At 44.9% G+C, this 27,244-nt stretch overlaps 1 protein-coding gene across 1 annotated transcript; it reads right to left on the bottom strand.

Annotated features, from left to right (window-relative positions):
• Window positions 1–6,888: 6,888 nt before the first annotated feature.
• Window positions 6,889–7,815, bottom strand: LOC103772613 (G-protein coupled receptor 55-like). Its single transcript, XM_008939951.1, has one exon. It carries the CDS (start codon window positions 7,813–7,815, stop codon window positions 6,889–6,891), a length of 927 nt encoding a protein of 308 aa, XP_008938199.1.
• Between the last annotated feature and the right edge of the window lie 19,429 nt (window positions 7,816–27,244).

Here is a 27,244-nt window from a genome sequence, read left to right as displayed (position 1 = left end):
TTGTAAAAGTAATGCTGCTTCTCTGAATGAAGCTATTTTTTAATTTAGCTTCAAGGAGAAAGAAGTTAAATCCTTCGCTGTCCATATTTAAAAGAAAGCTTTTGGCTACTGGGTCAAGGCGCAGTCTGCTCATGGCTAAAGTTCTCTCCCAGTCCCTTGGTCTCCTGTCGGGGGCCATCGCAAAGCCAGGATCCTCAGAACATCTTATAAAGACAAAATCCCAAATGTGGTCGTGTTATTAGGAAAGTATATGAGGGTAGCTTTAAATTATTATTATTTGGTTTTGTTTTTCAAACAAAGCAGACCAGCTGTGGCAGAGGGTGGCAGGAGGACAAAGGGCTGGCACTGCAGCCTTCCCTCAGGGCATGTGTGGCACCATGAGGGGTGGCATTTCTTTATCATTTGTCATCACCTTGTCATTCTTCAAAATGTGGCAAAAACTGTAGCTCATGTGGTCGGAGTCAAGTGAGTGAGCCCTTCCCCATATGGGTGTTAGGTGTGACTTGCTTTTGCTGTGCTCTGATGTCAATATTGAACTATTGAAAAAAAAATAAGAGAGGGGAAAAGTTGTCTTATGTTACTAGTCCTTAACAAAGAAAAAATTGCAAAGCTGTTGAGAGAATTTAAGTGCTTTTAGGCACGTTTAGGTGCTGCAGTGTGTCCAGAGAAAGGCAACGAAGCTGGTGAAAGGTCTAGAGCACAAATCTTATATGGAGCAGCTGAGGGAATAGGGGGTGTTGAGCATGGAGAAAAGGGGGTTCTAGGGAGACTATTTTACTCTCTACAACTACCTGAAAGGAGGTTGTAGTGAGGTGGGTGTCAATCTGTTCTCTCAAGTAACAAGCAATATAACAAGAGGAAATGGCCTCAAGTTGCAGCAGGGAAAGTTTAGATGGTACAGTATGAAAAACTTCTGCACCAAAAGGGTTGTCATGCCCTGTCCCAAGCTGCCCAAGGCAGCGATGGAGTCCCCATTACTAGAGGGATTTAAAGGATGTTTAGACGAGGTGCTGAGGGACATAGTTCAGTGGTGGACTTGGCAGTGCTGGGTTAACAGTTGGACTTGGTCATCTGAAAGGTCTTTTCTAACTGAAACAGTTCTGATTCTATGAAATACATGCAAAATACATGATTTATTCGAAGAGCTGTCACTGCATGTACCATTTCTTGGCATCTACCATCAGTGGTCGTTGAAGGCTGGAGTTTTCCCCATGGCTATAGCAATGCTTTGTACAAGGCCTTAGATATTCTGCACCTTCTGCTACAGGCATTACTGACTGCTCTGAGATGCTCCCTCAGCCCTTTGCTGTCTCCTACCACCAGCCTTCTCTGGCATTTACTCTCGTTTGGTTGAGGGAGCTGTTGCCAAGATCTGCCAAAGGAGTTTTTGACAGCCAGCACCTGCGGAGGAAAGCTGCTGTCATTTTGCCATCACTCTTCTTTCTACTGCATTTTTCTTTCCTTCTATTTTTTTTTTTTTTTTTAATTCTTTCCTTCTTAAAGTTTGGTAACAGATGTTGAAAATTGTTCCCATCTAAGGTTGTGAATAGGAGCTAAGTGACAAAAAGAATGTTGGAGCGAATCAGATACTTGCTTTTGGTTGCATCCTACCAGCTCCCACCTAGACATGCAAAAGCAAGTCTCTAAAGGCTCTGAAATATTGTTCACAGTTTAAAGTGCAGCTGATACCTCTTGAAAAACCTTCAGACCAGAAGGATTCTGTTGCTTTGTCTCTGACTTGTCTTTATTTCTCCTTCATTGTTCTTCCTACTGAATGCTATTTATATGAAAATAGGACCTTTTGTTTCTTAAGAGCTGATCCATCCTTATTACTTATTCCTCATTTAGACATTGACTGTTGGAGTCTGAGTCTATCCAGGGAGTGCAATTAAATCAGACCCTTCAGACTCTAATCCTCAGGGACACTGGGCTCATTCCCACAGCAACTGATTGTGATATAGGAAAGGGTTTCTAACGTCAGGTGGATTAAGTATGCAGCAGAAGTTGAGTGAACGTGGTTGTAATGAGAGTGGGGTGCAGCAATGCCAAAAATGCAAGTTCTACCAGTGAGCCACTTTTCTAACAGAGATGTTTCCCCAGACTCCTCTAAGGGACAAAGGTAGCTGTTTAAGAACTGAATTTTGCATGTGCTGTTTCTGGCCATGTTTGAAACCCCACTTTTTCCCCAGAGGCTGTGAATTCTGGACCTTTGGGTGCCTGATCAGCCCTCCCTTTGCTCCTGTGGGCCACAGCTCTCTTCCACAGTCAGTTTGTCACCTTCCATAGGCTTGTAGTGCCACTTCTTTGTGCTTTTGGATTTGGGAAACTTCCCTAATGGTACCTGCTGTTGTCTTCATTAATGCTCAAAACGTCACAAGGCATTTCCAGGTCTCCTCGATCTGACCAGCAAAGTGTTTCCTTCTTCTCTTCTCCCCAGGATGACCTTCAAGCCTTGCTGCTTTGATGTTTTGTATTTATCCCAGGAAATAGTAATTTGTACCATGAACAGTTTTGCCAAAACTTTGTTGGGAGAAATTGTGCCCTATCTGGTTCTATTTACATATGTGTTGAAAGGACATGTAAACACGAGGTGGGAGCTGGGTTGGAAACCTAATGTGACTGGGAAGGATATTGGAAGTAAGATTCCTATTTTCTTACATATGTAGCCAAGTTCTGGAGAAACAAACACTTCATCTGCTAAAAACAAAATAGTTTTCAGGATGAGAGTCTGTCTGTCCTGGGGTGCAAGTTAGACAATGTGATAGACTAGAAGTTAGAACGAGTTTATTTGCCCACAGAATCAGATTTTTAGTAGCTGAAAAGTGGGAGAAAGATTTGGGATGTCTTTTAGAGCTGTTTTGTGGTAGGTGTATATGGGCATCCCTCTGCATTTTGGGTCCCAGAATAGCCCTTCCCCATTTGATTCAGCATTGGAGGCTGGGTGGGATACCCCAGGGTATGTCAGGTTGGAGCAAAGACCCCTCATTTCCCAGCAAGGTCCTGTGTCGAGGTCCCAACAGGTCCCTGCACAGCCACAGGCAGGAGCAGCAGTGAGAGCCTGAGCCCAGGGTGAGATGAAGAGCATTTTATAGCTCAGGCTTTCTTTTATCTTCTCATTCCTCATATACAATCATCTGCCTAAACATTTATTATTAATACCAAGTTGTCTTACTCTGCATGAGGGAAACAAATCTATCTGCAGGGCTTTTAGAGCCACACCAACCTCACTTTGTCAAAAGCCCCATCCCTTTATTTCTGCCCCTTCCAGCTGCAATGTTTTCAAGCCACTGCACTTCCCATTGGCATGAATGAAGTCAGACTGGTCTCTGCTGACTGCAACTTCTCGTGCTTTCCTAAGCTCCTCTTTAAACTGAGTAGAGCTATTTCAAACAGTGTCCTTCATTGTCTCAGATACTACAGTTGGCAGAGTGGGACCACGTTAGATGCTGGTCTCTGGGAGGTGGCTTTACTTGTAGTCACAACGTTAATACTTAGCAGGGAATGGTTGGGATTGTGTTGATGTACTCTGAAGTGTAATCTAAACTGGATTTCCTGGGTTTGTAATGCTTAGTTTTGGATTAACAATTGCCTGACGGTGTTTATAACTCTAAACTGCTGATACTTGCTCCCAAATATAATCCTAGTTTAATGCCTTTTTTGTCTTGGAATAGAGAGAAGGATTAACAGGAATCTGTAGCATACAGCAGACGTGAGGTGTTACATCCTTTGGTGTCTGCAAAGGGCACTGATTCAGCTGTTCCTCCTGGGAAATATTTCTGATTCCTCATAGATTTCTGGTTGTGTCAGTATCCCACAGCAACTTTTTTTTTCCTTCACAAAAATGGTAAAAATTTGGTAAATATGTTGTAAATATTTTGTTCCCTTTTGTTCCATTTGTATGTGGTCAACTTTCAGAAGAAATAAAAGGCAACAGTGAAATCTGTAGGAGATACTGCATGCCTGGTAGCTGTGCTGAGTCTTCTTGGGAGAGAAATGTTTTGGTTGGGTTAAATATCATAATATGGTTAAATATCATCAGTGAAGTTTTCTTATAAACCTTTTTCTTTCCCAATACAAGCAGATAATTCCTGAGCCTGAAATGCATGATAGTAGCTGTGCTAGAAGAAAAGAAATTTAGAAAGCAAAGGACAGATGTGCAGAGTTAGTGATGCCGAAGTTTGAGGTTCGCTCTTTCCCAGGTGAGTGAGGCTGCAGGAAATTGGAGATTTGGCTTAAGTGTGAACTATCAAAGCTGATGAAACACACGCCAAATGTTTGGTGAAACCTGCAAAAATGTGAGTAGGAAAGTTACTTAAGTGAATGGAATATAGGCATGTCTGCAAGACAAGTCTCTTGGCAAGAAATCCAGCAGCCTCAGGGTACATTTTGTGAAAGACCTCTCAAACACAAGTGAAAAAAAGTGCTCCATAACACTCCTCTAGCCCCCATCCTCATTGTGTTGGAAAAAACTAACAATTTTTAACTTAGAACTGTATGTTCAGAGAACTGGAAGCAATAAGATCCAGCAGAGAAATTTTGAGTAGAAAATGCTGCCTTTGCCAAATTACCATTTCCCCCAGAAATCTAGGAAGTAAGTTGTCACCTTGCCCTGATAACTAGTGCTCTCTTAGAGCTGGCAGGGGCACTGTGAGCCACATGTAGAGGTAGGGAGCTCAGATTGTACCCTGTCCATGGGCAGGTACCAGATTTTCCACACCTCAGCCTGCTTGGTTCTAGAAAAATCAACAGCCAGAAACACTGGAGAAGAAGAAGAAATACCTTGAGCACTTTTAACTTGCTCTTTGTACAGATTTAACTGTGTTTTCTTTGGTCAATAACCCTGTCTATTCTAAGCAGTAGGTTATTGCTGAGGTAGGTAGCCAAGAAGCCAAAAAATCCTAAATTTAATACTAATTTCACTGCTGTCAAATGAAGTTGCAGCACAAATTATGATCTGTGGGACCAAGGACAACAGGGTTACAAACAAGTAAGAACAGGCATACTTAAAAATGAAAAGAAAGCTGATCAACAGAGGAGGTGTAAAACTCCAGTTGAGCTTCTAGCCTCGACTGCAGCAGTGTAAGCCCAAGTCGTGTCAGTAAAACTAATGGAGCTGCCTCAGGCTACAGAAAAGCAATTGAGATCAGTTTTCTCATATCCTTTGGCATTTTCTGCCTCCTGAGGTAACGACAAAATCCCCATTCCTTATGTTCAGGCATTATCAGTTAAAGTGGAGACCTTCTTGGCGTGAGCTACTGCTTTGAGATGTAAAATAAATCTTCTGTATCAGCACTATTTTCTTCTAGTACTTGTTAACTTTGCTTCCCAAATGGAGCACTGAAGTCTCAGTGGTAAAACCTTTGTGTCTATTGAAGCACAGTTAAGAGGTGAGTTATGAGCAAGGAGAGGAGGATTCAGTATCTACTGGCAAGGAAGCTTGTCAGATCTTCTGGATTTACTGAGGAAATCAATGGAAATGGCGACTGATATGGAGAGAGAGTTCTTGCTGGAATGTCCTGTTGGGTTGAGGACTAACCAGGACATGGTTAGTGCTAGTGCACAGCTCTTGTATCCTCAGAAGCAGCACTCATTGCTGAGCCCCCAAAGACCCAAACCTCAGCATGTGCCTGTGTCTGTGTTGAGTCAGTGTTCCCCTCCTCAGCAACGGGGCTGGCTGGGCACAGCCTCACACAGTGATGCAGCAGCTGTGGGGTGGTGGCAGAGGCAGCGCTGGGGGTCCCCATGAGCAGCTCTCCCCAGGCTGGATGCAAGCTGTCATTCCATCCCTCTGGATGCCTGTGAGCACTGATAAGGAGTGACTGGCTGGCATGTTAGCCTCTGCTGGTGGATTGGCTTTTATTGCCTTGTTTGTTTGGGAAGTGGGGGTGCTCAGCTTGCGCTGAGGTCCGAAAGGTTGCGTTCCCCCTGGGATCCTGTGTTGTGGTTGCTGATTTAGGGATCAGAGCTGTTCTTATCTTATCCCCCCATGAGGTAGGGATTGTTACTTCAGATTCATGTGTTTGCCACTACGTTGGACTTGGGCTTTTTATTTTGTGCTCTTATTTGGTTTGGCTCTGTTCATGAAACTAAGTCTGTAACCAAGCAGGAAGGAATAGATATGTGAAAAGCCTGTGAGCAGGAGAGGAGCTGGGGAGGAAGCCTGGAACTGGGATGGTAAATTAATCTGAGCTGTCCAGGGCTTGTGGCAACATTAGTTGGAAGTGTGATGTTGTAGGCACAGGACCTGTGACTAAAACAAGCACCACACCTTGCAGAGCAAGTCAGCCAGTGGAGGAGTGATGTGGAGATCCTGCTATATCCATGTTAACCTAAAGCTGCCTTTGGGTTTAGTCACAGTAATTTTATTTGTTTTTTTTTTTAAATGTCACTTGCAAATCTAAACCTGAAGGTGTGCACGTATGTGAGCACAAACATGCACAACCAGGGCAGGGTGGGCAACAGAATTTAGTCTCAGGCTTTTTGCCATAATCTCTGTTTCTCAGCAGCCCAAGTCTGTAGTGACTGAAGTCCTGAGGAAGGTTTGCAGGTGTGGTGTAGACAGGGAGGCTGAAAGATGCTACCACATATAAGTGAGCAATTTATTATTTTTGTTTTCAAAGGAAAGAGGAATCGTGTCCAAAGAGAGATGCATCACCATTTATAGGAATAATTCCACTTCTTTTTACTCATAAATGCACAAAAAGTTATGGAAGGAAATAAAAAGATTAGGAGTAGTCTCCTTGGAATGGACTTGGTTCTGGTTTTTTTGTGAAATATTTTCAGATACAAATATTTAAAACAAATTGCTTAGATAAGTAGTTCACAACCATGTACTTCCCCCAAAAGCCTCTCTGTGCATCATCCCAGGTAACTCTTGCAGCACGTGGATCAAGGCTTTCCCATGGCTGTTTTTTCACTGTTTCGTGATGGGTCATCCAAGGACTCCTTTAAAACAAAATAATAACACACCCCATCCAGGCAGCAGTTCAGGTTTGCCCAGCAAAGGGTGACCTGAAGGATGTCTCGTAGCCCTTGCTGAAAACTCCCGTGGATGATGTTATTCCTCACCAAAAAGTACATCAGGAAGGCCACGTGGTAAGGCGTGAAGCAGACCAAAAAGGCAACAAGGTTTGCCACCACTACCTTCTCTGCCCTGGTGGGGTGTGCTGGGGGGCTGCCTGGTTTTCTGTGCTTCCTCAGGCACCGGACGGTCTGGGCAGTGCAGAAGGTCATGACTGCCATGCTGCCGAAGAAGGTGGTCACCAAGGCGCTGAACAGGCCCGTGTTTTCCCACGTGCTCTTGGAGAAGTTATGGAAGCAGGATGAGATGTTGTTGCCCTCTCCATGTAGTTGGAAGGTAGAGACTGTGCCAGCCGAGGTGCCCAGGCAGATGACAGCACAGACCATGGCAGCTTTCTTGGTGGAGCGCAGGGTGGGAGCTGTGAAAGGGTGCCGGATGGCGATGTACCGGTCCACGCAGATGCAGAGGGAGATGAGGATGCTGCCGTACATGTTCACAAAATAAAGGCTCTCCAAGGTGGAGCAAAACACAGACCCCAAGTTCCAGTTATCCTGAAGGTGGTAGGAAAGGATTTTAAAAGGAAGAGTGAACAGCAGCAAAGTATCCAGGAAAATAAGGGCTATCATGTAGACTGTAGATTCCGACAGCTTTTTAACCTTAAAGAAGAGGAACGACAGAGCCATCACATTGAACAGCAATCCCAGGGTGAACGTGGGGGTGTACATGATGAGCTGGAACAGTTCCACAGTAGCACTGATATTGCTGACATTGCCCTTGGCACGGGTGTTATTCATATCTCCAGATATTCTGGAAGAGAAGAAAATCACCTTCACCACACGGAAGGATGAAGATTACATTTCAGACAGGGTCCAAAGGCCAGTGAGATCTCTGTGTGTCTGCAGACCTAGAGATGCTTTTTTGTTTTGGGCTGCTGTGTGCTGAATTGCAGCTCCCAGTAACATGGACTGCTCAGTGCCAAGGGACCTTAGGGCAAGGCTGTGCCTCAAGAAGGAGCAAGGCTTTCTAGGGTCCAAGCCTCACTAGCACTGTTACCCGCTACCCCAGACTGTGTTGCCCTTTAATTTAAGCTGGGCAGAGTGTAGATGTGACTGCACCAGCCTGGAGGGAGGTGATCTCTTTGCAGAGTCAGGGTAGCAGCCCCTGATTTTAGGGTTACTTGGATTTTGGGGGTAGAGGCAATTAGTTAGATCAGGATTCCTGCATCAAGCTATTGTAAGAGACCTTGGGGAGCCAAGAGCATGAGGGTGCCCCACGTTTATTAATGTGACAATCCCAGACAGTCCTTGCCATCCTGTACCCTCTCCCACTACCACTGAGCAAAGATCTGTGACTGCCTCTGGCCCTTCTGACAAGCTTGCTCTAAGCAGCAGGCATGAATTTTCAAACAGGCTGTTTCTTGCAGAGGTTAGAAGAAGAAGATTTAAGAGCCCAAGCCCATATCTAAGCCAGTCAGACTTACCACAGCAGATGAATCTGGATTTGCAGAGGTAGGGGTTGCAGAAAACATGCAGCTGGTTTCTCCTCCACAAAGAGGGGACTAAAACTGTCGAGGCAGGCACCCTCTGAGCAGGGGTCGTGCAGTAACTTGCCTCCTTAGGGGAAGGGTGCTGGTTTGATCCTGCCCTCAGACCCTCCTGATAAGGAAGGGGAAGGCTCCAGTCGGTTTCTGCAGTGCTGATCTCAGCCGGAATCGCTTACAAATGCAAATCCACAGCAATACCTGGGTCTTTCTTCCAGCCAGCTCCAGCACTGCAAATGCAATCTGTAAATAAAGCTTTTCAGAGATCTGGCAGCGCCCAGAAATTACCTTTTTTTTTTTTTTGGATGTTCTCTAATTGTTATTATTACAACCCAGTGTCTCTCCTACATGAGTTACTGATCTCGATGTTGTTTCATTTCATATTTGTCAACTGGTTGTCAATTGTGCAGTGGAAGTTTCTGTTGTGCAGATCAAGTTCGTCCCTGAGTATTTCAGTGGTAAACTTCCTGTGCTGTGGTTTGAAAGAGACCCTTTGGGACTCTGAATCTCCAAATTCAGGTGGCCAGTGACAGACAGGGGGGATTACACTGATGACCTGGCTGGTACACGATGGTGGCCTAAGCTGGCAACCCAAGATGCTGCTTCACTGACTGAAGCACTGTGAGTCTAATGGAGGGAATCCATTACTGAGACCCAAAGGGATGAAAAGTTAATGAAGACATTACTGAAAAGAAATAAATATGGACAAAGTTCTTTGCTTCCTTGCTTCTGTAAGAGATTTCAGTAGTCTTTCCTTTTTCCTTCAGTCCTTTTTTTGTTTGATAGCGTGTCTAGGAAATTCTAGGTCTAGAGAAATAAAATTTCAGTTTCTTACTAAGCTTTTGACCTGAGAAAAATCTAGTTATGATAAAAAGGCATTTTAGACTGGAATCTGTTGTATAGATTTATAAACAAAACAGGAAAAAAAATATTTTAAGCACGAATGGAACGGTTAGCTCTGTACTTTCTTGGGGAAAAAAAAAGTCTATATGCTACAAGCAAAAAAGTTATGTAAAATATTCTTAGTTTTCAGATCTTGTAGCAAGAAGAAAGCTTTCAAAGCAAGGTTTCACTACAAAGAAATAGTCTCTTGCTTTCTTACCTTTGGGCTGGCTCTGGTTGTTGACTTTTTCTCCTTCTCAGCTTGTAAATCCTTGTGTTTTCTTTCGAGGTGGTGGAGTGAGCTGCATGCAAAGTAGCTGCTGCTCAGGTTGTCAGGAAGGATGAAGTGCTGCTACTTCTCGTTTCATCACCTATTTCCATTACAGCCTGGGTGTCCCCACGCTGTGCCTGCACACACACACTATGTACATAGCATGTCACACAGAGCTGACTTAAGGATGTAAACACATGGCTTTGTGGGGCTGGCGTCTCTGAGTCACCCATACAAAACAGTCCCTCCCAACAGAGAAGGAAATTCTGTCCCTACAGACCTTTCTCTGATTTTTGTTTTTCTACCAGACATGATTTTATTGAGTGTATGTAACATCTGTGGGGAGAGCGCTAGCTGCCAAAACGTGCTTTAAGCTAAATCCTCAGCTAGCACTGACATTGTTTCCCTTGCTTTTCATGATATTGAAAAAAGAATAAGAGACCACTCATTTTCAGTAGTTATCTGAGTGGTTATGTTCACTTTAAGTTGGTATTTTTTTAAAAAAACCCAAGGATTACTCTTAAATCTGCCTGTATTCCCAGGGAACAGGGAATGTACTGATGGAGAGTGTCAGGTGCTGATTTTGACTGGGGGGAGAAGGGGAAAAAAAGGTTGTGTGGTTGTTTCTTTTTTTTTTTCCCCTCCATTGTTTCCGTGTTTGCAGCTTTCTTACCAAAGGGGGAAAGAAAGGCCAGAGCTTTAAATATCAGACCTGAGAATTATATTGGTTGAACTCAAACTGTGCATCTGTGAAAGAGATGGGGATAGGAGAGGAGAGAAGAAATAGTACTTGAGCTTTCCTTTTAGTTGAATATAGTTTCCTATTCTAGCTGAAATGACTCTACTTAAGAAAAAAAAAAGAAAAAAGGAAAAGTCACCAAAGGGAAAATAGGATAGAAGGTCTGAGTAAACAATACCTCATCATATTCCTCAGCATGGTTTCACTTCTGTGTACCCGGGGGTGGTCTTGTGACCATGACTGCATTTGGGACATTAACAAAAAACCCTCAGAACAGCGTCAGTCACCACTGCCATGAAGAGGCACTGGGGGCCTGAGCCAGCCTGGGTGCTGGGACCCGTGGCTGCTGTGAGAGTGGGGTGTAAGCCCCACTGACAGAGTGCTCCCTGTGCTCCTGCCCTGGCCCAGGCTTTGCCCATGCCAGTTCTGAGACTGCCACCAAGGCTTGGAGCGGATGCTCTGTTCCCCATTCGAGGTTTTCCCTTCATGCACTTGCAGCTTTCTCTTCTCTCTAATTTTGCCTTTGATGCTCATCTTCTGATGCTGCTCTGCCCACCGTGCCAGCAGCTGCCCAGGCACATGTCTCCCTGGGTGTGCTTGCTGCACAAAGCCCTCAGTAGCTCCAACGTCTGCAGAAAGATGCTCTGGAAAGGGGAGGATGAGGAAGCAGCAACACCAGGGTTGGTACGTCCTAGTCTAGCCACCATCAGCAGCTGGTCTGCTTTTTTCTCCAGCAAACGTCCTTGTGAGTATTTTAGGGAAGGATCTGAGGAGAAATGGCCAGGGAGTTACAATGCAGGGGGTACAAATGCACGTGGGACAAAGTGTGAAGGCTCCTCTTCCTTCAGCATTGGAAAGGTGAAAAAGGATGATGGAGAGGGCTGATGGAGAGGGGAAAATGAAACTGAGTGAGCAGTGTAATGGGTAGTCTGGGACAGTCCATGAAGGACTTTCTGACTGCTGATTAACAGCTTAGCTTCTGATGCAGGAGTGAGAAAGCTGTGGGCAGCCAGGATACCTCTCTTCTCTTGCTGCAGGCCCTACTCTGTGCTAATGGAACGTGGCTCTTCACAAAGTCCTCAAGACCAAGGGTTCTGTTCCTCTTCTCACACCAGGGGAAAAGGGCCACACCCTGCAAACTCTGCAGTGTCCTTGGCACCTCTGTGCATGCCACTGATGCCACCAATGTGTGAAGCACCTGCTTCTTCACGGGATTTCAAATGCCCAGTGCATCCTCCTGTTCCCTTCTCCTGATGAAGGAGCTGTTCCACGTGCACTTCTTTGCTAGTATTGAGAACTTTACCTTATCACCAATGCCACACAGATCTCCCTCCTCACGGGATTTCAAATGCCCAGTGCATCCTCCTGTTCCCTTCTCCTGATGAAGGAGCTGTTCCACGTCCACTTCTTTGCTAATATTGAGAACTTTATCACCAATGCCACACAGACCTCCCTCCTGGGCCACGCATGCAGCCCTGGGTGGCAACCAGGCAAGCTCTGCTGATTCCTGTGCTTGCCCTAGGGGCCAACCTGCTTGCAAGTGCCAGGCTGTGCTGGCCATCCCAGGACACTGCTGGTCCACTGCTGTGTCCTGACACCAAACCACACCACAGGCAGCAGTGCCAAGCTCCTGGCTCTCAGAAAGTGTGTGAATGGGGCTGGCGCTGCTGACGTTCTTCCAGCTCAGCAGCTACCACACAGGGTTGTGCAGTGGAGACACGGCAGTTTTGGCTTGATCTAAATCAGAGTCTAACCAGTGAGAAAAAGATTTGCTCATCTTGAGAAGAGAGAAAGCATCCACTGCTGAGATCCTCTTGCTTTCTTCCTTGGTTTTCCCCAGATGCATTTCAAGTCTTCTCAACTTTTCAGTTACATTCACCTCCCCCCTGCCCTTCCGTGACCCCAGGTCCCTGGAATTTTCTGTGTTTTGAAGGGCTGCTCTAGCTCTGTGCTGGGGAGGAGGTTCCAGAAGCCAGCCAGAAGGAAATGGGAGGAGATTGGGCAACAGAGGCCACAACAGAGCAATGCGTGGAGTCCTGGGATGTTCCCAGGGAAACTTTTACTGCAGGAATGTGCTTGCTTGGGATCGCCATGGGGGGCTAAGAGCATGTCTGAGCTTCTTCATCTTGCTATGAGGCCTTGCTGGGTGGCACCCAGGAGCACCAGCCTCTCCCTGTGTTTCACCTTGGACGTGGGCCAGGAGTCTCTTGGAGCTTGCTCCTGCCTCGGGCCATTGCAGCATCCCACCAGGGCTGCCTGCAGCCTCGGAGTGAGCCAGATCTGAGATGTAATGTCCCATCATCCCAAGCCGCTGGCTCTGCAGGGCCGTTTGTTATTCAGTTGCTCCATCTCGTGGCCACAGGGGAAATGAGAAACACAGCTTGAGCTCTGTGATGTCTCTGTCTGTGGTTGGTCACCAGAGGGAACAGCTTATCCTGTAGTTTGGACAGTTTATCCCACCACCCACTTCCACCAGCCGAGCAGTAGACTCTTTATCTTCACGCCAAAATCCACACCGTGGGCAGGCAAGGATTGAGGAGAAAAGGGAGAACCAAAAGCTCTGATGGTGATGGGGGGAGAGGGCCAAAACACAGCAACAGCTGAAGTGGAGCCTTTCTGTAGAGGAAGTGGCCATAAGTACTGCCTGTGGGTTGCTGGCGAGGCCAAGAGGCCAGGACCAGGAAGCTGCTGTGTCAATACAGAGCTCTGACCCCAGGTGTTGGCCTTCTCACTGGCATCTAGGCTCCTCTAGAAGGACCCTACAGCTTGAGGGACACACCAGCAAACACTGGCTGTGCATCTGGACCAAGAGTGTCCCAGCAGAGAAGGGTCCTTTCAATGCTGGAGGAGCTCAATCTACTGCTTGGGACACAAGGGAGCTGATTTTCTCCCTTTGAGCCCTGACACATTTAGTTTTGAAGTGATCTAGTATTTGTTGAGAGACTTAGCTCTGTTTCTACAGAGAAATCAGCTAGGGATGCTCCCATGGGACTCTGGAGGCCAGGTCAACAGAGTGGGTATTTTCTGTGTCAGTGCTCCAAGACAGGTGAAATTTGAAACTGGCCAAATCTGAATAAACCCAAAGGAGAAGAAACTCTTTTTCTCAAATCTTCTACTACATTCTGATCTGAGGCTCAAGTAATTCAGATATTAATTTCTCTGTGTTCTTATTCTGCTAACTTGCAAGCTGCAGCACCCATAGCAACAACTTGGTGGAGACCTGCCTCTTGTGTTGCAGCTTTTGCACTCCTAGTTATTCTCCAGCCCTGCAGAGCAGGCGTTCAAACAGGACTCACACCCCAGCTTAGGGCCCTGTCTACCACATCACAATGTAGGAGTCCTTTTGACTTCTAAGGGATTATTATTTTCTTTTTTCTTTTCTACTTAAACCGTTAGCTACACTGATCTTCAACTCATAATTATCTCTGAAAGACCTAAGACAGTATTTTCATAAATAAGCTATTTCCCAAAAGATCATACAAGCCTCCAGACCATAAACTCCACCCCCCTCATCATGATGAGAGAGGCAATTCAGTTATAATTTTTCAAGATGGGGAAAAAAAAATCAGTTGCTGAAGATGATCAAGGACATTTGTTTTATTTTTCATGTACAGCCCTAGGAAAGTAACTGTATAACTGTACCTCCTTTCCAAAAGGCAATCATACACATTTGGAGCCAATTAGGCTGCTCATATGGCTGAGGAACTCTGTCCTTCTGGGGTGACCCTGTGGTGGCTGGGAGAGCCTCACTCAGAGCCCCTGTGGCTCACAGATCCATTGCATTTTAAGAGGAGAGGTCAGTTGTTCCTTTCCTGGTTTCTGTGGCCTGTGTAATGGCACAGCACACGCCTCAGGGAAATTGTTAGGTGTATTTACTGTAGCCCTCGTGCTGGGGAGGGAAATTTGTTGAATGTCATTATAAGAAAATAATGAACTGAAGAAGAGTCATTTTAGGCAGGAAAAAAAATGCATCTAATATGGCATCTGGCTCTGAAGCCAGCAGTAGATGTTTAGCAGGAGAACTTACTTAAGAAGCTGTGTTCCCTTTGCTGCCAGTGCTTCCAGCAATAAGCAGTTTAAAAAATAAGGAAAGCTTGATCATGAAGGTTCCCTTACTTTCCTCTCCCCATATCTCACAGTATTTTTCTGCTGATGCCTTACAGATACATGCCATGCATTGAACATCATAACCACATGTCTATGTAGCAGAAAATTCTTTATCTTTATGCTAAAAATAACCTTTATGCTGAAAATACAGAAATGTGGTTTTTTTCCATGTATTGTTACTATTTTAAAGAACCAGTTGGATGTTGATGTATTATATTACCTAAGAGCTGCTGCTTCAGGAATGTTTCTTAAAAAAAACTCTAACAAACAAATTCTGTGATACTACAACGTAAGTGTTCTAGTGTTTAGTAGAGTTGGTTTGTTAGAGTTGCTTAACAGAAAAAGCAGGTGGGTTGCCAGCTGAATCATGGTTTCTGATCCTTCTAAGGTAGCAGAAATTGAAAGACAGCAAACACAGCAAACCTCTAAGTTCAGGTAATTAGCATGCAGAGATGAATTAGTCAGAAATGAAGTGACAGCAGTCAGAATTTGGCAACACTACTTTTTCCTGAGTTTGTGTTGCTAACATATTCTTCAAAGGAAACAGCTCTACAAAATGATACGTTTCCAAAAGACTTATTTGCATGGAATGTGATTTCCCAAATCCAGATACCTCCCTCCCAGTGCCAACACACTGTTTTTAGCCCGTTCCTTCCTGGAGGCCAGCTCACCATCTGCAGCCCAGGAGAGACAGCACTGCATCACTCATGTCCAAGTATCCACACCCTTTCTAGATGTCCTTCATTCTTCAGAAATCATCTGTGTGTCTGCCCCTTCACATTCAGAATGAGCTATTCTTGGTTGGTAAGTGCAGAAATAGGGTTGAAGCTATGTAGTAACACACAAAAGAATTCATTGAGAACATCACGATGTGTATTTCATTAGAATAATCACCTAATTAATTTAAATCTTTCTATTTAATTGAATCTTTCTACTTAGTCTCAGGGAAGGATCAGCCTGGACATGAGGAAGTATTTCTTTACTGAGAGGGTGGTCAAACATTGCAAAAGACTTCCTGGAGAGGTGGTCCATGCACCCAGCCTCTCAGTGCTCTTCACTGAGCACTCATAATTCATTTCTTTTTCCATTGTGACTCCTTTTAAGACGATGCAGCTTAGAGAAAGAGTCTCTGCTTCTAAATACTTGATGTCTTTGGCCAAGCATCTCTTGTACATTTAGCAGAAGGCTTTCTTCTTTTCACACCTTGCCTTGCCTTGCCTGACCAACACCGTTTTTCTCACGCCGGGTGCAGGTGCTGAAACACCAGTTTGGTTACACTAAAGCCTGTCGTGGTGCCCTGGGTGGTTTTCAGACTACAGCTGAGCAGTGGTGTTCAGCATTTGCTTTCTTCTATGTGTAACATGCGTGCAGCAGCCCACGTGTTTTCCAATCACAGAAAATAGTTTGCATATTTGTGTTTCTTTTCCAAACATTTGTAATTTGCTTACCCTCTGATACAGTATTTTTGAAGTGTACGTGGGTTTTTTTTTTTTCCTTGGGGCACTGATTTTTAAAGCTTTGGTTCCCAACAGTGAGAAATTTATGCAGAAGGAAGTCCATTCACTCATTCCTTTCATGTTCTGATGAAAGGGAGAAGAAGAGGAAGAGTTCCAATAGCTTTGTGTTCCTTTTCGTTGTTGCTATTTGGCATTAGGTACCTTTTCAAGAGCTAGTTCTGAGCTGCTCTTTCTTCTCAGAAGAGCTACTGTACACAGCTTGAGCAGTGGCCACTGGCTTGTTCCCATCCCTGTCACCAAGTGCTTGTCACCTATGACATGGGGAATGTGCAAGGTTTAAAGTTTGTGGGGCTACATGTACAGAGGAGTGTTGCTGTCACATTGTCCTTAGGAAAGCCTTTGCTGAACCAATAGACTTAAAAATAGGTTCAGAAAAGCACTCAGCAAGTGGAATGTTTAATCCCCTGAGCCCCTCATACTGGAGAGCCTGGGGAGAGAAAGGTTCAAGCATTGTAAGAAATAACCTGTAAAAAAACCTGATTTAAGGGAAGTAGTTCTTCCTAATACCTGTTGTTTTGCATCTTTGTGTTGTTCCATTGAATCCGACTGAGTTCTTGGCTTTGAGACAAGAGGAAATGCAACATAACAGAATGCAGGCTGGGGTTTTGGGGTTTTTGTTGTTTTTTTTTACACTGTGGAAGTGGTAGTTCTCAATCATGTTTGCAAGTAAAGGCTTTCCATATTACTGCTTATGCTGGTATTTCTGTCTTGCACCCCTAAATGTTCAGTAAGGCCAAACTGAGGGTCCTTTTCTACTGTTTGTTCTCTCTAGGACAGAACCCCTAGAGCTGTAGGATGCTGACACAGACAGGAGTGCTGGAGCTTCTGCTTGCAGTCAGACTGCACATACTCCTGGGGAACTGAGGGTCCTTTTCTACTGTTTGTTCTCTCTAGGATAGAACCCCTAGAGCTGTAAGATGCTGACACAGGAGTGCTGGAGCCTCTGCTTGCAGTCAGACTGCACATAATCCTGGGGAGAGACAGGACACAGTGGGAGGGAGAGAAAAGGTGGGGGAAAGGGCTTTGGTGGCCCTTTCACCTTTGCACAGAGATTCAGCTGAAGCTGTGAGGGATTTCCATCCTTACGTGCTTTCTTCCATTTTCCCCATCTGTTCTCTCTGCATGGAGGGTGTTCCTGCCCTATCTGTAGTCTACTGGTGATACGTAGTCCCTATAGAAAGGGGCCCCCATGGCACCTCAACCTGGGATTCAACCAAGTGAAGGGAATGCTCCTGCTCTCTCCTTGGAGACACCTTCCCCCCTCCTCTTTTCACTGGCCATCTCTTGCTCTCCCCAGAGGGTTGGTATGTGGAGGCTGAAGGCTTCCCCATTCTGTCTTCTTTTTTGTTTTTTTCCCTGTACCTCCAGTGAAAGGTTTAAAGGGCTTTTAGCAGGCAGCAGTTGCTGTGAGTTTAAAAATGTCTGTCTTCCTGCCTGAAAGTGGAGCTTATTGACTGCTAATTTTGTACCGTGCCATGCGTACACTTCAGGCTTCTCACACTTATTAATTCTTTGTGAAATAAAATTCATATGAATCAATATAATACTGATGAAGTTGTTACCAGTATTTATCAGGCCACATCCTTTTCCTGTTGTTTTCCTGGTAAGCACTTCTAAAGTCAAGTATTTAGACATTTTAGCATAAAATTTCTCTGGTCTTGAACATTTCTTTGTAAATAACCACAACCAGGGAAGCAAAGCTAACTGGGGTTAGAGCTTTGATGCTGATTTAGCAGTCAGGCTTGTGATCTGAATTAAGGGGGGGAAGGGGAGAAAGTGTTAGAATCCCTTCTTTAACTATAGGATTTAAAAAAAAAATATTCCTACCATACTTTAGTTTTTGCAGAGCTGATGCTTGGTTCATGTTTTGCAGTGTTGACACCTGGTTCTTCTGAGTAAATTGTCCCAGGATCCAGAATATTATTTTTTCCCTCTGTATCTCAGAAACTTGTGAAAAATCAGATCAAATTCAAGAACAAGATGAGTCCAAGCATCTAAACCTGCAGTTTAATAGTATATAGATAGCCTGACACATCTCTTCCTGGAACAATAAAATTTCTTCCTCTCAAGTAGTAACGATCCTAAAGTAACTAATTTTTGGTGCTTCTCTTCTCTTCTTCTTTTATCAAACCAAGAAATACTGACCAATCCGTGGTACCTTCCTCAGCAGTGTCCAAGTGAGCCCTGGGCCAGGGAGCTGCTACTCAGCAGGAGAGAGATTTACAGCCTGGTCTTAAGAGCACGTAAGCAACAGGCTAGGGGGAAAAAACCCCAGAGGTACGTGCTGATGCTGTAAAACTGTTTGTATTTGTTAATTTGATGCTAGTTATACCACGACACTTCTCGTGGACACTGGAACCACAGACCGAATGCGAGTGCTGGAAACCCCAGAGGTACGTGCTGATGCTGTAAAACTGTTTGTATTTGTTAATTTGATGCTAGTTATACTCAGACCGAATGTGAGTGCTGGGTTTAGCATTTGTCTGGGCTTTCACAGCCAGGCCATGCCTTGCTCTGGTGGCTGGGCATGGAGGCAGCACAGCTTACCTTCAGTTCCCTGCCAGCTTGCAGGGGGTCCCAGGGCTGGTTGCTGCCCGACAGAAGGGCAGGAAAAGCAGGCAGGAGCCTAAATATTGCCACCTTGTGCATTCCTCCTGGTGGGCTGTGCTCAGACATGGGAGATCTCCTCTTCAGAAATGTCTGCTTGTGGCTAAGGGCTGTGTTTGAAGGGGTTGTCTTTGTTTCAAAGAGTTTCATTTCAGGTAGGTTCATCTCCTATTACAAGGTGCAGGAGGCATCTGGGCTGCATCATGCTGCTCAAGTTGAGTGTGGGTGAGTGATTGAGAAAGGTCTGGGTGCTGTGCAGCAAACCTCCCAGCAAGAGGAAAACCCAGGCAGGGGTTTCATGTTCGTGTTTCCACATGGCACACTAGTAATTTCATTACCTCCACTTCTTCACTTTTTACTTAGCACCATGTTCTCCACCCCCAGGCATACAGATGATCTTCAGGTCTCCCAGCTCACAGAAATGAGCAGAAAGGTGACTCAATCCCACGCCTTTCAGTGCACAGGAAAAGGCAGCCTTTCCTCTCTGCTGAGGGAAATCTGGGGCAGATTCTCTGAAGAGTCCCAGCTGTGGCTACCTAGTCTGAGGAAATAGCCCCATGGACAGGCAACTCCCCAAATGGGCAATACCAGGTGGAAGAAGGCAGAGGACACTCTGTGGGGCAGGAGAGGGGGGATGACTGCTTGGGGTGACCACTGTGGGTGCTGGAGATGGCTTTCCTTTTCCTTGACCCAGGAGATAACTTCTGACCTTAGACGGAGGTTACAGAACACTCAAAGTGGGAAAATTTTATAAGGAATCTTATTCAATTGAAGAGCAGAGCCACAAAACAGTTCTGAGAATTAAAATGTAAGGTTTAGGAGCCAAATTTGGGGTGCAAGGATTCGAAATGGAAGAAGGTTTGCATTTCAGCCAAGACCATGCAAAGGGACAGAAATATGTTCCCCAGAATGTTAAAAGTGGCAGTGTTTGATATTACCTTGGGACCTGGAGGAGGATTGTGATGTATTTAGTACTCTAGACGGTGCAGCCACTTAAAAAAATGAAAGACATTTTGGCTGAAGAGCATAGCTAGGCTCAGCATCTGTCCCATAGGAAACTCTGCAATTGCTGAGACACTGAAAGTGCTCCTGGCATCACTTTGCCAGTGGGTATTGGTAGCTCAGCTGCCTGTGGTGACAGGGAACAGAGAGTGGTTTATTTATATTGTTTTATGACATGTATTTTATGACTTACTGACCTTGAAGCTGTGTGCCAGGTCTTGTCAATGCAACAAGTGTGCATTATACTCTCTGCCCTTTAAGAACCAGCTTTTCACATGCCCCAACTTCAGTGCTGCTCTCCAGGCTGTGCTTGTGTTAAAGAACTATAGAGGCACATCACAGAAAAGGAGTGGAGTGGAAATCTTTAATCATTTTTAAAAAATAATTAAATATCTTATGGTTTGGGACAGCCTGCTGCTGAAGATGTGTCTGGCCACAGAGGTGAGTCACGGGTGCCATCACCTGTGTGTGAAGGACCATGGCTCAGTTGTGAGTGTCACTGGCATGGCCCTGAGTTCACTAAGGGGCTCAGCAACCTCTTCCTCTTCCTCTTCTTCAAAGAGGGCTTGTCAGTGGGTGCCCGAGACGAGCTGTAACCCCAAATCAGATCTCTGTGGAGGAACAATATGAGGTAGGGTTGGGGGACACGTGCACCCAGCCTCCTGCCTGGCTCTGTCCCTGGGGCTCAGGCAGAGCTGGGCTCCCCACAGCTGCCCACTGCTCACCCAGTACAGGGGCCACTGGTACTCCCAGGTTCCATCACAGTACAGATGGCCACTCGATGCTCCCAGGTTCTGCCCCACTGCTCCTGACAGGCTTCCAGCAAGTAAACAGCCTGCCCATTTAATGATGATGCCTAAAATTTGGCTGGGACTTCATGTCTAGCTAGGTTAAAAAGCTGAGTGATACCTTTGATCTTGATAGGTGATGTCTGTACATTTTTGGGCTGGTCTCTTGGTTACTATATTCTAGTTACAGTAACAAAAGGCAAAAAACCCAACCCTGGAGACACGCAGTTTTAAAAAAAAAAAAAAAATCAGCTATTTTAAAAATAATTAAGAAATTACAATAGTCTGAAATGATTTTGAAGCTCTGGTACCTCCTACAAGTGTAGCTCTGATCTTTAGGGATTTACAGATCTCACTGAAGCTCAAACAAACTGAAGGGACAGCTGACTGATCCTTTTCCAGTGATGACTGAAGAAGCACGGACCTGAAGATTGGACTAAAGATGGTGAGCCTCCAGTGCAGCTGCTAACTCTGGCATTGACAGAGATTGGAGATGGTGAGTCCCTGGTGGCTTCAGGGGGAGAAAGCTGGAGGTAAGATGAAGCTAAAGGCTGAAATGTCTCTTTGCTATTTCCCACCTGCTGGACTCTAGGAGACAGAGCACAATGTGTGCTCTCTGTTAAAAAACTATATGGCAGCTTTTCATAGGGGAGAGTTCTCACTGGCTGGTTTGCTGGAGTCAGGCTAAAGATGGTGATAGCAAATTCTGCCCTAAAGATCAACCTGAGCACCTTTTTTACATAGTAGCCCTGGGACCAGGTGCAGTTGGAGGATACCAGAATATTTTTATTTGATGTTAGAACTTTTTTTGGGCTTCTTTTTTTGTCTCCTGTCTGCAGTATTGAGCCAACACAGGGGCAATTCCCACTGAGTTAGACTGAAATCTCTGAAATCTGCAAGTGATGACACTTGAAGCACTCGGCTGTGCTCTAAATGAATAATGGTGTAAGAGAGAGCAGGCATTTGCTTTCTAGCATGAGCATGGAAAAGGAGCATGTGCTGCTTCTCACACGCTGTCAGCATCCTTGCTGGCAAGGCTCTGGTTGTAGCATCAGCTTTTGTCCCTTCTTATGTTTATCTGTTGCCAGAAAACAGCAGTGAAATGGACTTCTAAAAAATTTAGCCAGCGCAGAATTTGTTTGACAGGGTTGTATAAATAAGAAATGATCCAGCTGGATTCCCCAAGCTCAGTTTCCAGTACTGGAAGTCAAAAGAGGAGAAAGAACAGAAGGTTTTGCTATGTGAATTGGGCAAATGTGGCTCAGATTTGTTTAGAGAAGTTTGGGACTCAAAATGAATCATGCTGTCTACTTTTAATAAAAAGATTTCATTCTCGGGATGTCTTTGTTTCTACTACAAAAACCTAAAGAGAAACAGGTTTTGAAGGGGATGGTTTCTGTAATAATTCTATTGCTTTTATTGAGCTTAGTTCTTAGTGTTACATAAATAATGAAATCACCCTTGCCACAGTTCAGATTTTGGTATTTAATCAGATCTCCTATAATTTCAAGGCAATTTTGTCACAGGGTCCTGCTTTGCAACGTGAGCTTGGTAAGTTAGAAGGAGAGAGCTGGAGATATGCAGAGTTCTCTGACTTTACTGGAGCTGTCCTGTGCTGGGCACTCCTGAGAAGATACAGTGCAGTGGGGAAGGAGGGACAGAGATATGCAAGAATTCAGTGCAGTTGTTTTGCTGACTCTCACTGCTTCACTTTGTTTTCAGCTGCTGTAGGAGCAAGTCTTGCTTCCACTAGGTTGGAATGACTTGCCTTTGGAAAAGACTTGGTGTAGGAGCAGAGAAAAGCAGTGTTCTGTAAAAGCTTCAAAGCTGAGGTGTGAGGAGTTTTTGAAAGAAATAGTAGATTCCACGTGCATTGGTATGGTTCTAGAAAATGGTGAGGAAAATTCCACAGCCAACGTAAACTTCAGCAAAGGGGAAACAAATCATGGTTATGTTTACTCAGTAAATAAACAGATCAAAGCTTTCAGAAGTATACCGGAATCTTCTTTTTCTTTTTTCCAGTAACACCAAGTAGATTTAATACAGATACTAATGACTGTTTGACCTCTTATTACCCAACAAGTGCAGTCATGTGTGGTGCCCTTTCCAGAGCTCAGCTAGCTTCTGGCATAATTATTGGGTGCATCTTTTTCAGTAATGAGTTGATTGGTGTGGCAAAGCTGCTTAATAAGCTGTATGGTTTCATCTGCAGGACACAGATAAGCAAGTGTCTAACAGATGCAGAGCACAGGGTGATCTGAGAGCCCAGATGTCCTCAGCCTTTTGTCCCTGGGGAGAAGGAGCTGGTTCTTGCTGAGGGCAACCCATATGTTAGAAAGTTGAATTGCTCGCTGGAGATGCCGGGAGCTCTTCGGTGACTGTTGAAGGAGCCTCAGTAATTCCATTATTTGACACTGCAGTAAGGTGGTTTGTTTGAGGTGGGAGCAGTTGCTTCAGTCAGGGGACAGTTATTTACAGTGTGGTAAAATGCTGCTAGGAAATACAGCAGCTAAGAGGACCTCTGGGAAACTGAGAAGTGACACAGAACCCTGGCACTGCTGTGGGGGCCAAAATGAAATCTTAGTTTCATTTCAGCACATTGTACAACAAAAGATTTTTAAAAAATAACATTTTTTAAAGACCCATATATAGCTCATAGGACCAGACAACCTACAGCCTTTCTCTGCTGTCAGCTTTAACTGGAATGTCTCATGGCTTTACTTAAAACTGCATTTTTAAAGAGAACGGTGGGTTTGGTGTGTGATCTTGACATGATGATGCACTGATGCTGCTGTTTCCAGAACTATGACAGGACTTTACCCATACGCTGAACCAGATAAATGCAGACTTGGTTGGAATGAAGATTAATTGTGGAACATCTCTCATTTACTTACAAGTGCAGTTTGCCAGGTCTCAAAAAATATAAGAAAGGAAGTGGCAGATAGGGCTTTAAAATGGGGGGAGAAAAAAAGCCATTTTCCCTTACTCTTTTAACATGGGAATCTACCTGTCTTTGAAGCTGCTGTGCTTCAGTCAGTGGGGGGAAAAACAACTGATTTTTTAAACCTCCCACAAACGTACTGGCTCATTGGCAGGAGCCTGCCCTTGGCAGCACTTCTGGGCACGAGCTGGGTGCCACGGGGCAGGTTGTGAGGGGACTGACACGGTGACAGCGTCCCTTGGCCAAGATAGGATCTCTCAGGCCTGTGGGATGCTCCTTGCCCCATGGGAAGCTGGCCACTGCATCTGGGTCCAGGGCTGGGGCCTGGAACGCTGGCTAATAGAGGACCTGGGGAAGTGACAAGCTGGGTTGAAGAGACAAATGGCAGGACATGGTTGCTTCAAATAGCTGCATCTCGGGCAAGCTTTGAGACTTGCCTGGAGGTCTGCAAGCGTGGCCTGGCTCCCCATGGCACTGCCTCTCATGGTTTCAATGAGCAAGCACACTGTGACCTGCAGTACAACAGCACCTGGGCATGGTGTGGAGGAGGTGCCAGACGCTGGGTGAGGGCTTTTCTTTGCAGTGGAATGTGTCAGATGGCATACACCAGACAAGGCAGATGACACGCTGGTACCCCAGAGCAGATCTGCTGCAGGTCTCCTCAACTCCGTGTGTACAGTCCAGTGGTGGCTGAGTTCACTCCTGGGAGGATGAGTCCTCACCTTGGAGCAGTGGGTGCTGGGGACAGTGGCACCATCCCTGTGAAGTGTTGACAAGGCAGAATTGGCAGTGATTTAAAAAATAAGTGTATTAAAAGTATAGCATTTCTTCCCATGCTTCTGGCACTAGGTGGGGAGCAGTCTGCAGTGCAGGATTGTGTCTCTCATCTTGAGTCATTCTGACTTCCTCAGATAAAAGACACTTATATAAATAAGACTATTCTTAGTCTGGCAAGGTGTGCTTCAGTACTAAAGCTTGCTTGGGTCTGTGTATTGCCCTGATGTTAAAAAAAGAAACAGAAGATTGCTTGTATGACCTTAATGTGTCTGTGCTGGAGGGGTGAGTTTTCTCTCTGGAGCTTTCTGGCTAATGCTGAGGTAACAGAGCTGCAAAAGCTCAGTGATATTTCGTGGCAAGCAGTTCCTAGGAGTGAGATTCCAATGCAAAGAGCTCACTCGCCAACAGAAGCTCATCTCAATTATGTGTTTAGAAGCAGTGTGGGATCCCCCATCTAATATTCTCCAGAGACTAATGTTTCAAACTTGAAATAAAATCAGATTGTTTGGGGTTTTTCTTCTCTCTCCCACACACCTTTACAGGAGAAATAGTTTTAGCTGTTTTCAAAAGCAGTCACTGTAGCTGAACACCCAGCCTATGAAGACCTACCTCAGTATCCATCCCTGTGTCAGTGGCCACCTCCACTGAGTAGCAAGATGGGCATCACACCATTCCCAGCACCCAGTCCTGCCCAACCGTGTCCTGCCTGAGGAGCAGGGTCTGTCTCATGTGTGAGGGCTGTTTGGGAGCTGCCATGTGAGGTGTAGTGGCCAAGGGCACAACTTCTGAGAGTGCTGAGCAGGCACATGCACACACCAGCTTGGGGACACCTCCGGGGACCTACACAAGATTTCACTTTGGACAGGAAGGTGCAAAGAGTCTTTCTGCATCTTCTGTGGGTTTTATTCCAGGAGCAGGTTTCTATCTTTGGACTGAAGCCACCTTGGGCTACCCAGGCACCCCCTTCCCATGGCAGCAGGCTCAGCTCACTCTCTGTGATAACCACTTTCCATGCACACTGCAGCATCCTCTTTTCCTCTGGGTCCTCCTTTGCCCGAGCAGAGACAACAAGCTTCAGAGTAAGAAGAGAAGCTGCTACCCACTTTGGTAACTGAGCCTTTGAGCTATTCTCTCCATGCTCCACATCTTGGCAGAGAGCTGCTGAGAGAGCAGCCAAAGCAAAGAGAGTGTGTGTAGATTGTCTCTCTGTTTCTCTCCGTGCTTTGAAAGCATCTAACTGGAAATCTATCCAAGCCAGCTTTCCCAGTTGTGCTCTTGTGTAAATAACAAAGATGGGCAGGTTTCTTTTCAGTTTGCTCAGGGCAAGCACATTTCTGCCCCTCCTTGTAAAGACAGTCCTCCTTGGGGAAAATTAAGTCCATTTTGGTATGCAGCCAAGGTCTCATTGTTCTCCTGCCTCCATCAAGGTGATGTCTGAGCTCCTGCCGTTCTCTCTCGTGGCAGCTGCCAGAGTCAGCCCAGGAGGTTTGTCTGCAGGACTGGTGGGCTCTCCACTCGCCGTTTTCTCATGTTAGACCTGGTGGTTCCTCAAAGGACACTGCTTCTCCACAGCTCCTCTCCTTGCCTTTGAGTGGGAAGGATGGAGAGTGCACCCAAGACTCATAGGAAATTAGTCTAAAGTGGAAAAGACTCGTAGGAATTAGTCTAAAGTGGAAAACATTCTGAATGTGAGGGGAAAACCCCCTGCAAAACCATTTGGTGAGAAAGGCCAGAGCCTGTACCTTTGAGTATGATAAATTCATCTTCCGTTTGTTTGCGTGCATTTTGGACAGGTTAAGTTGTGGTGTTGGAGAATAACCTTTGAGTGAAATATTGCTTAGAGCAGCACACAGAGATGCGAGGTTTAGGTCGATATCTCTCTGAAGATCAGTTTCAGTCTTCAAACCCGTTTCAGCTTCATTTTGTGATCTGGAGGCTGCCTTCAGGCAGTGAGGAGATTGCTCTTCTCACTTTCCAGAGTTCTGAACAATTGAAATTACTTGATATAATAACCTGCTACAGTGACATTTTTTTTAGGGGTTCTTTGTGAGTAAAAAAATGCTTCTTTGACTTTACAGTACAACTGAGTCCTTGCAGGGAGACCTGGGTATTTGAGGTGTTCACGTTCAGGTTCCTACCATTTTTCTCTATATTAAGAATAACATCAAGAGAGAAGAAACCTCTTCTGTTGTGCAGTCTGAAAATAGAAATTTGGAGCTTGTGTATTAACCCAGGGAGGCTTTTGGGTTTTTTTTTTTAAAAATGACAAATGCTTTTCAGTTTTATTCATCAACAAAACTGTTGTGCACCTTCTCAAGCTGCACAAGTTTTCTCATTGCTTTTATCCTGCTATAAAAATACATCCAACTGGAGATTTTCCAGAGTTAACAGCTAATTTCATAAAGGAGCCTGTATGTAAAATTCTGATTTAGAAAGAACTGCAATCTTAGCTGCAGGTCAAGGACGGAATTTAAGTATATTATTTAAATTTAAAACTCATTTTGAAAAGCAGTGAATTGAAAGTGACACTTTCTTGCTTGAAAGATCTGGGTTTTTTGTGCTAAAAGATTTGACTATTGTAACAGCCCTGTAAAACCAGCACAGCTGGGCTCTCTTCCTTTTTTCTCTTTTTTTCCTTTAACAGGAATTTCAAATATGCTTAGACAAGCTGCTTTTAAGCAGGCAAAATCTAGACAAATACAGTTATATATAAAATCACTTTTAGCCAACAAAGAAGTGGCACTGGTGGCAAAAAAAAATGGGCAGAAAATAGTCCAATTTAACTTTCAGACTCTGCACTCTGAGTTTGCTGCCTTACAGGACATGAATAGACTGTGTCTGTCTGAGAAAAATGTTTCTGATTGGAAAGAAAGAAAAAACTTTCTAATTAGAAAATTATACTTTCCAAGTACTTAGTGATAAATGATTTGAAGACAAAGTTATAGCTTCATTAGTCCTGACTTTAAATATCATAGCCTTGTATGGTAGGTCACAGTTGCTGCTGCCATGTATGTATATATTTCAGGCAGCCAATGTGTTTCCTCAGTCTTGC

This window comes from Merops nubicus, unplaced genomic scaffold (assembly GCF_000691845.1).
Source record: "Merops nubicus isolate BGI_N331 unplaced genomic scaffold, ASM69184v1 scaffold5635, whole genome shotgun sequence".
NCBI lineage: Eukaryota > Metazoa > Chordata > Aves > Coraciiformes > Meropidae > Merops > Merops nubicus.
Note: the sequence above shows the minus strand (reverse complement) of the source record. Positions and strands in the feature narration are given on the sequence as shown.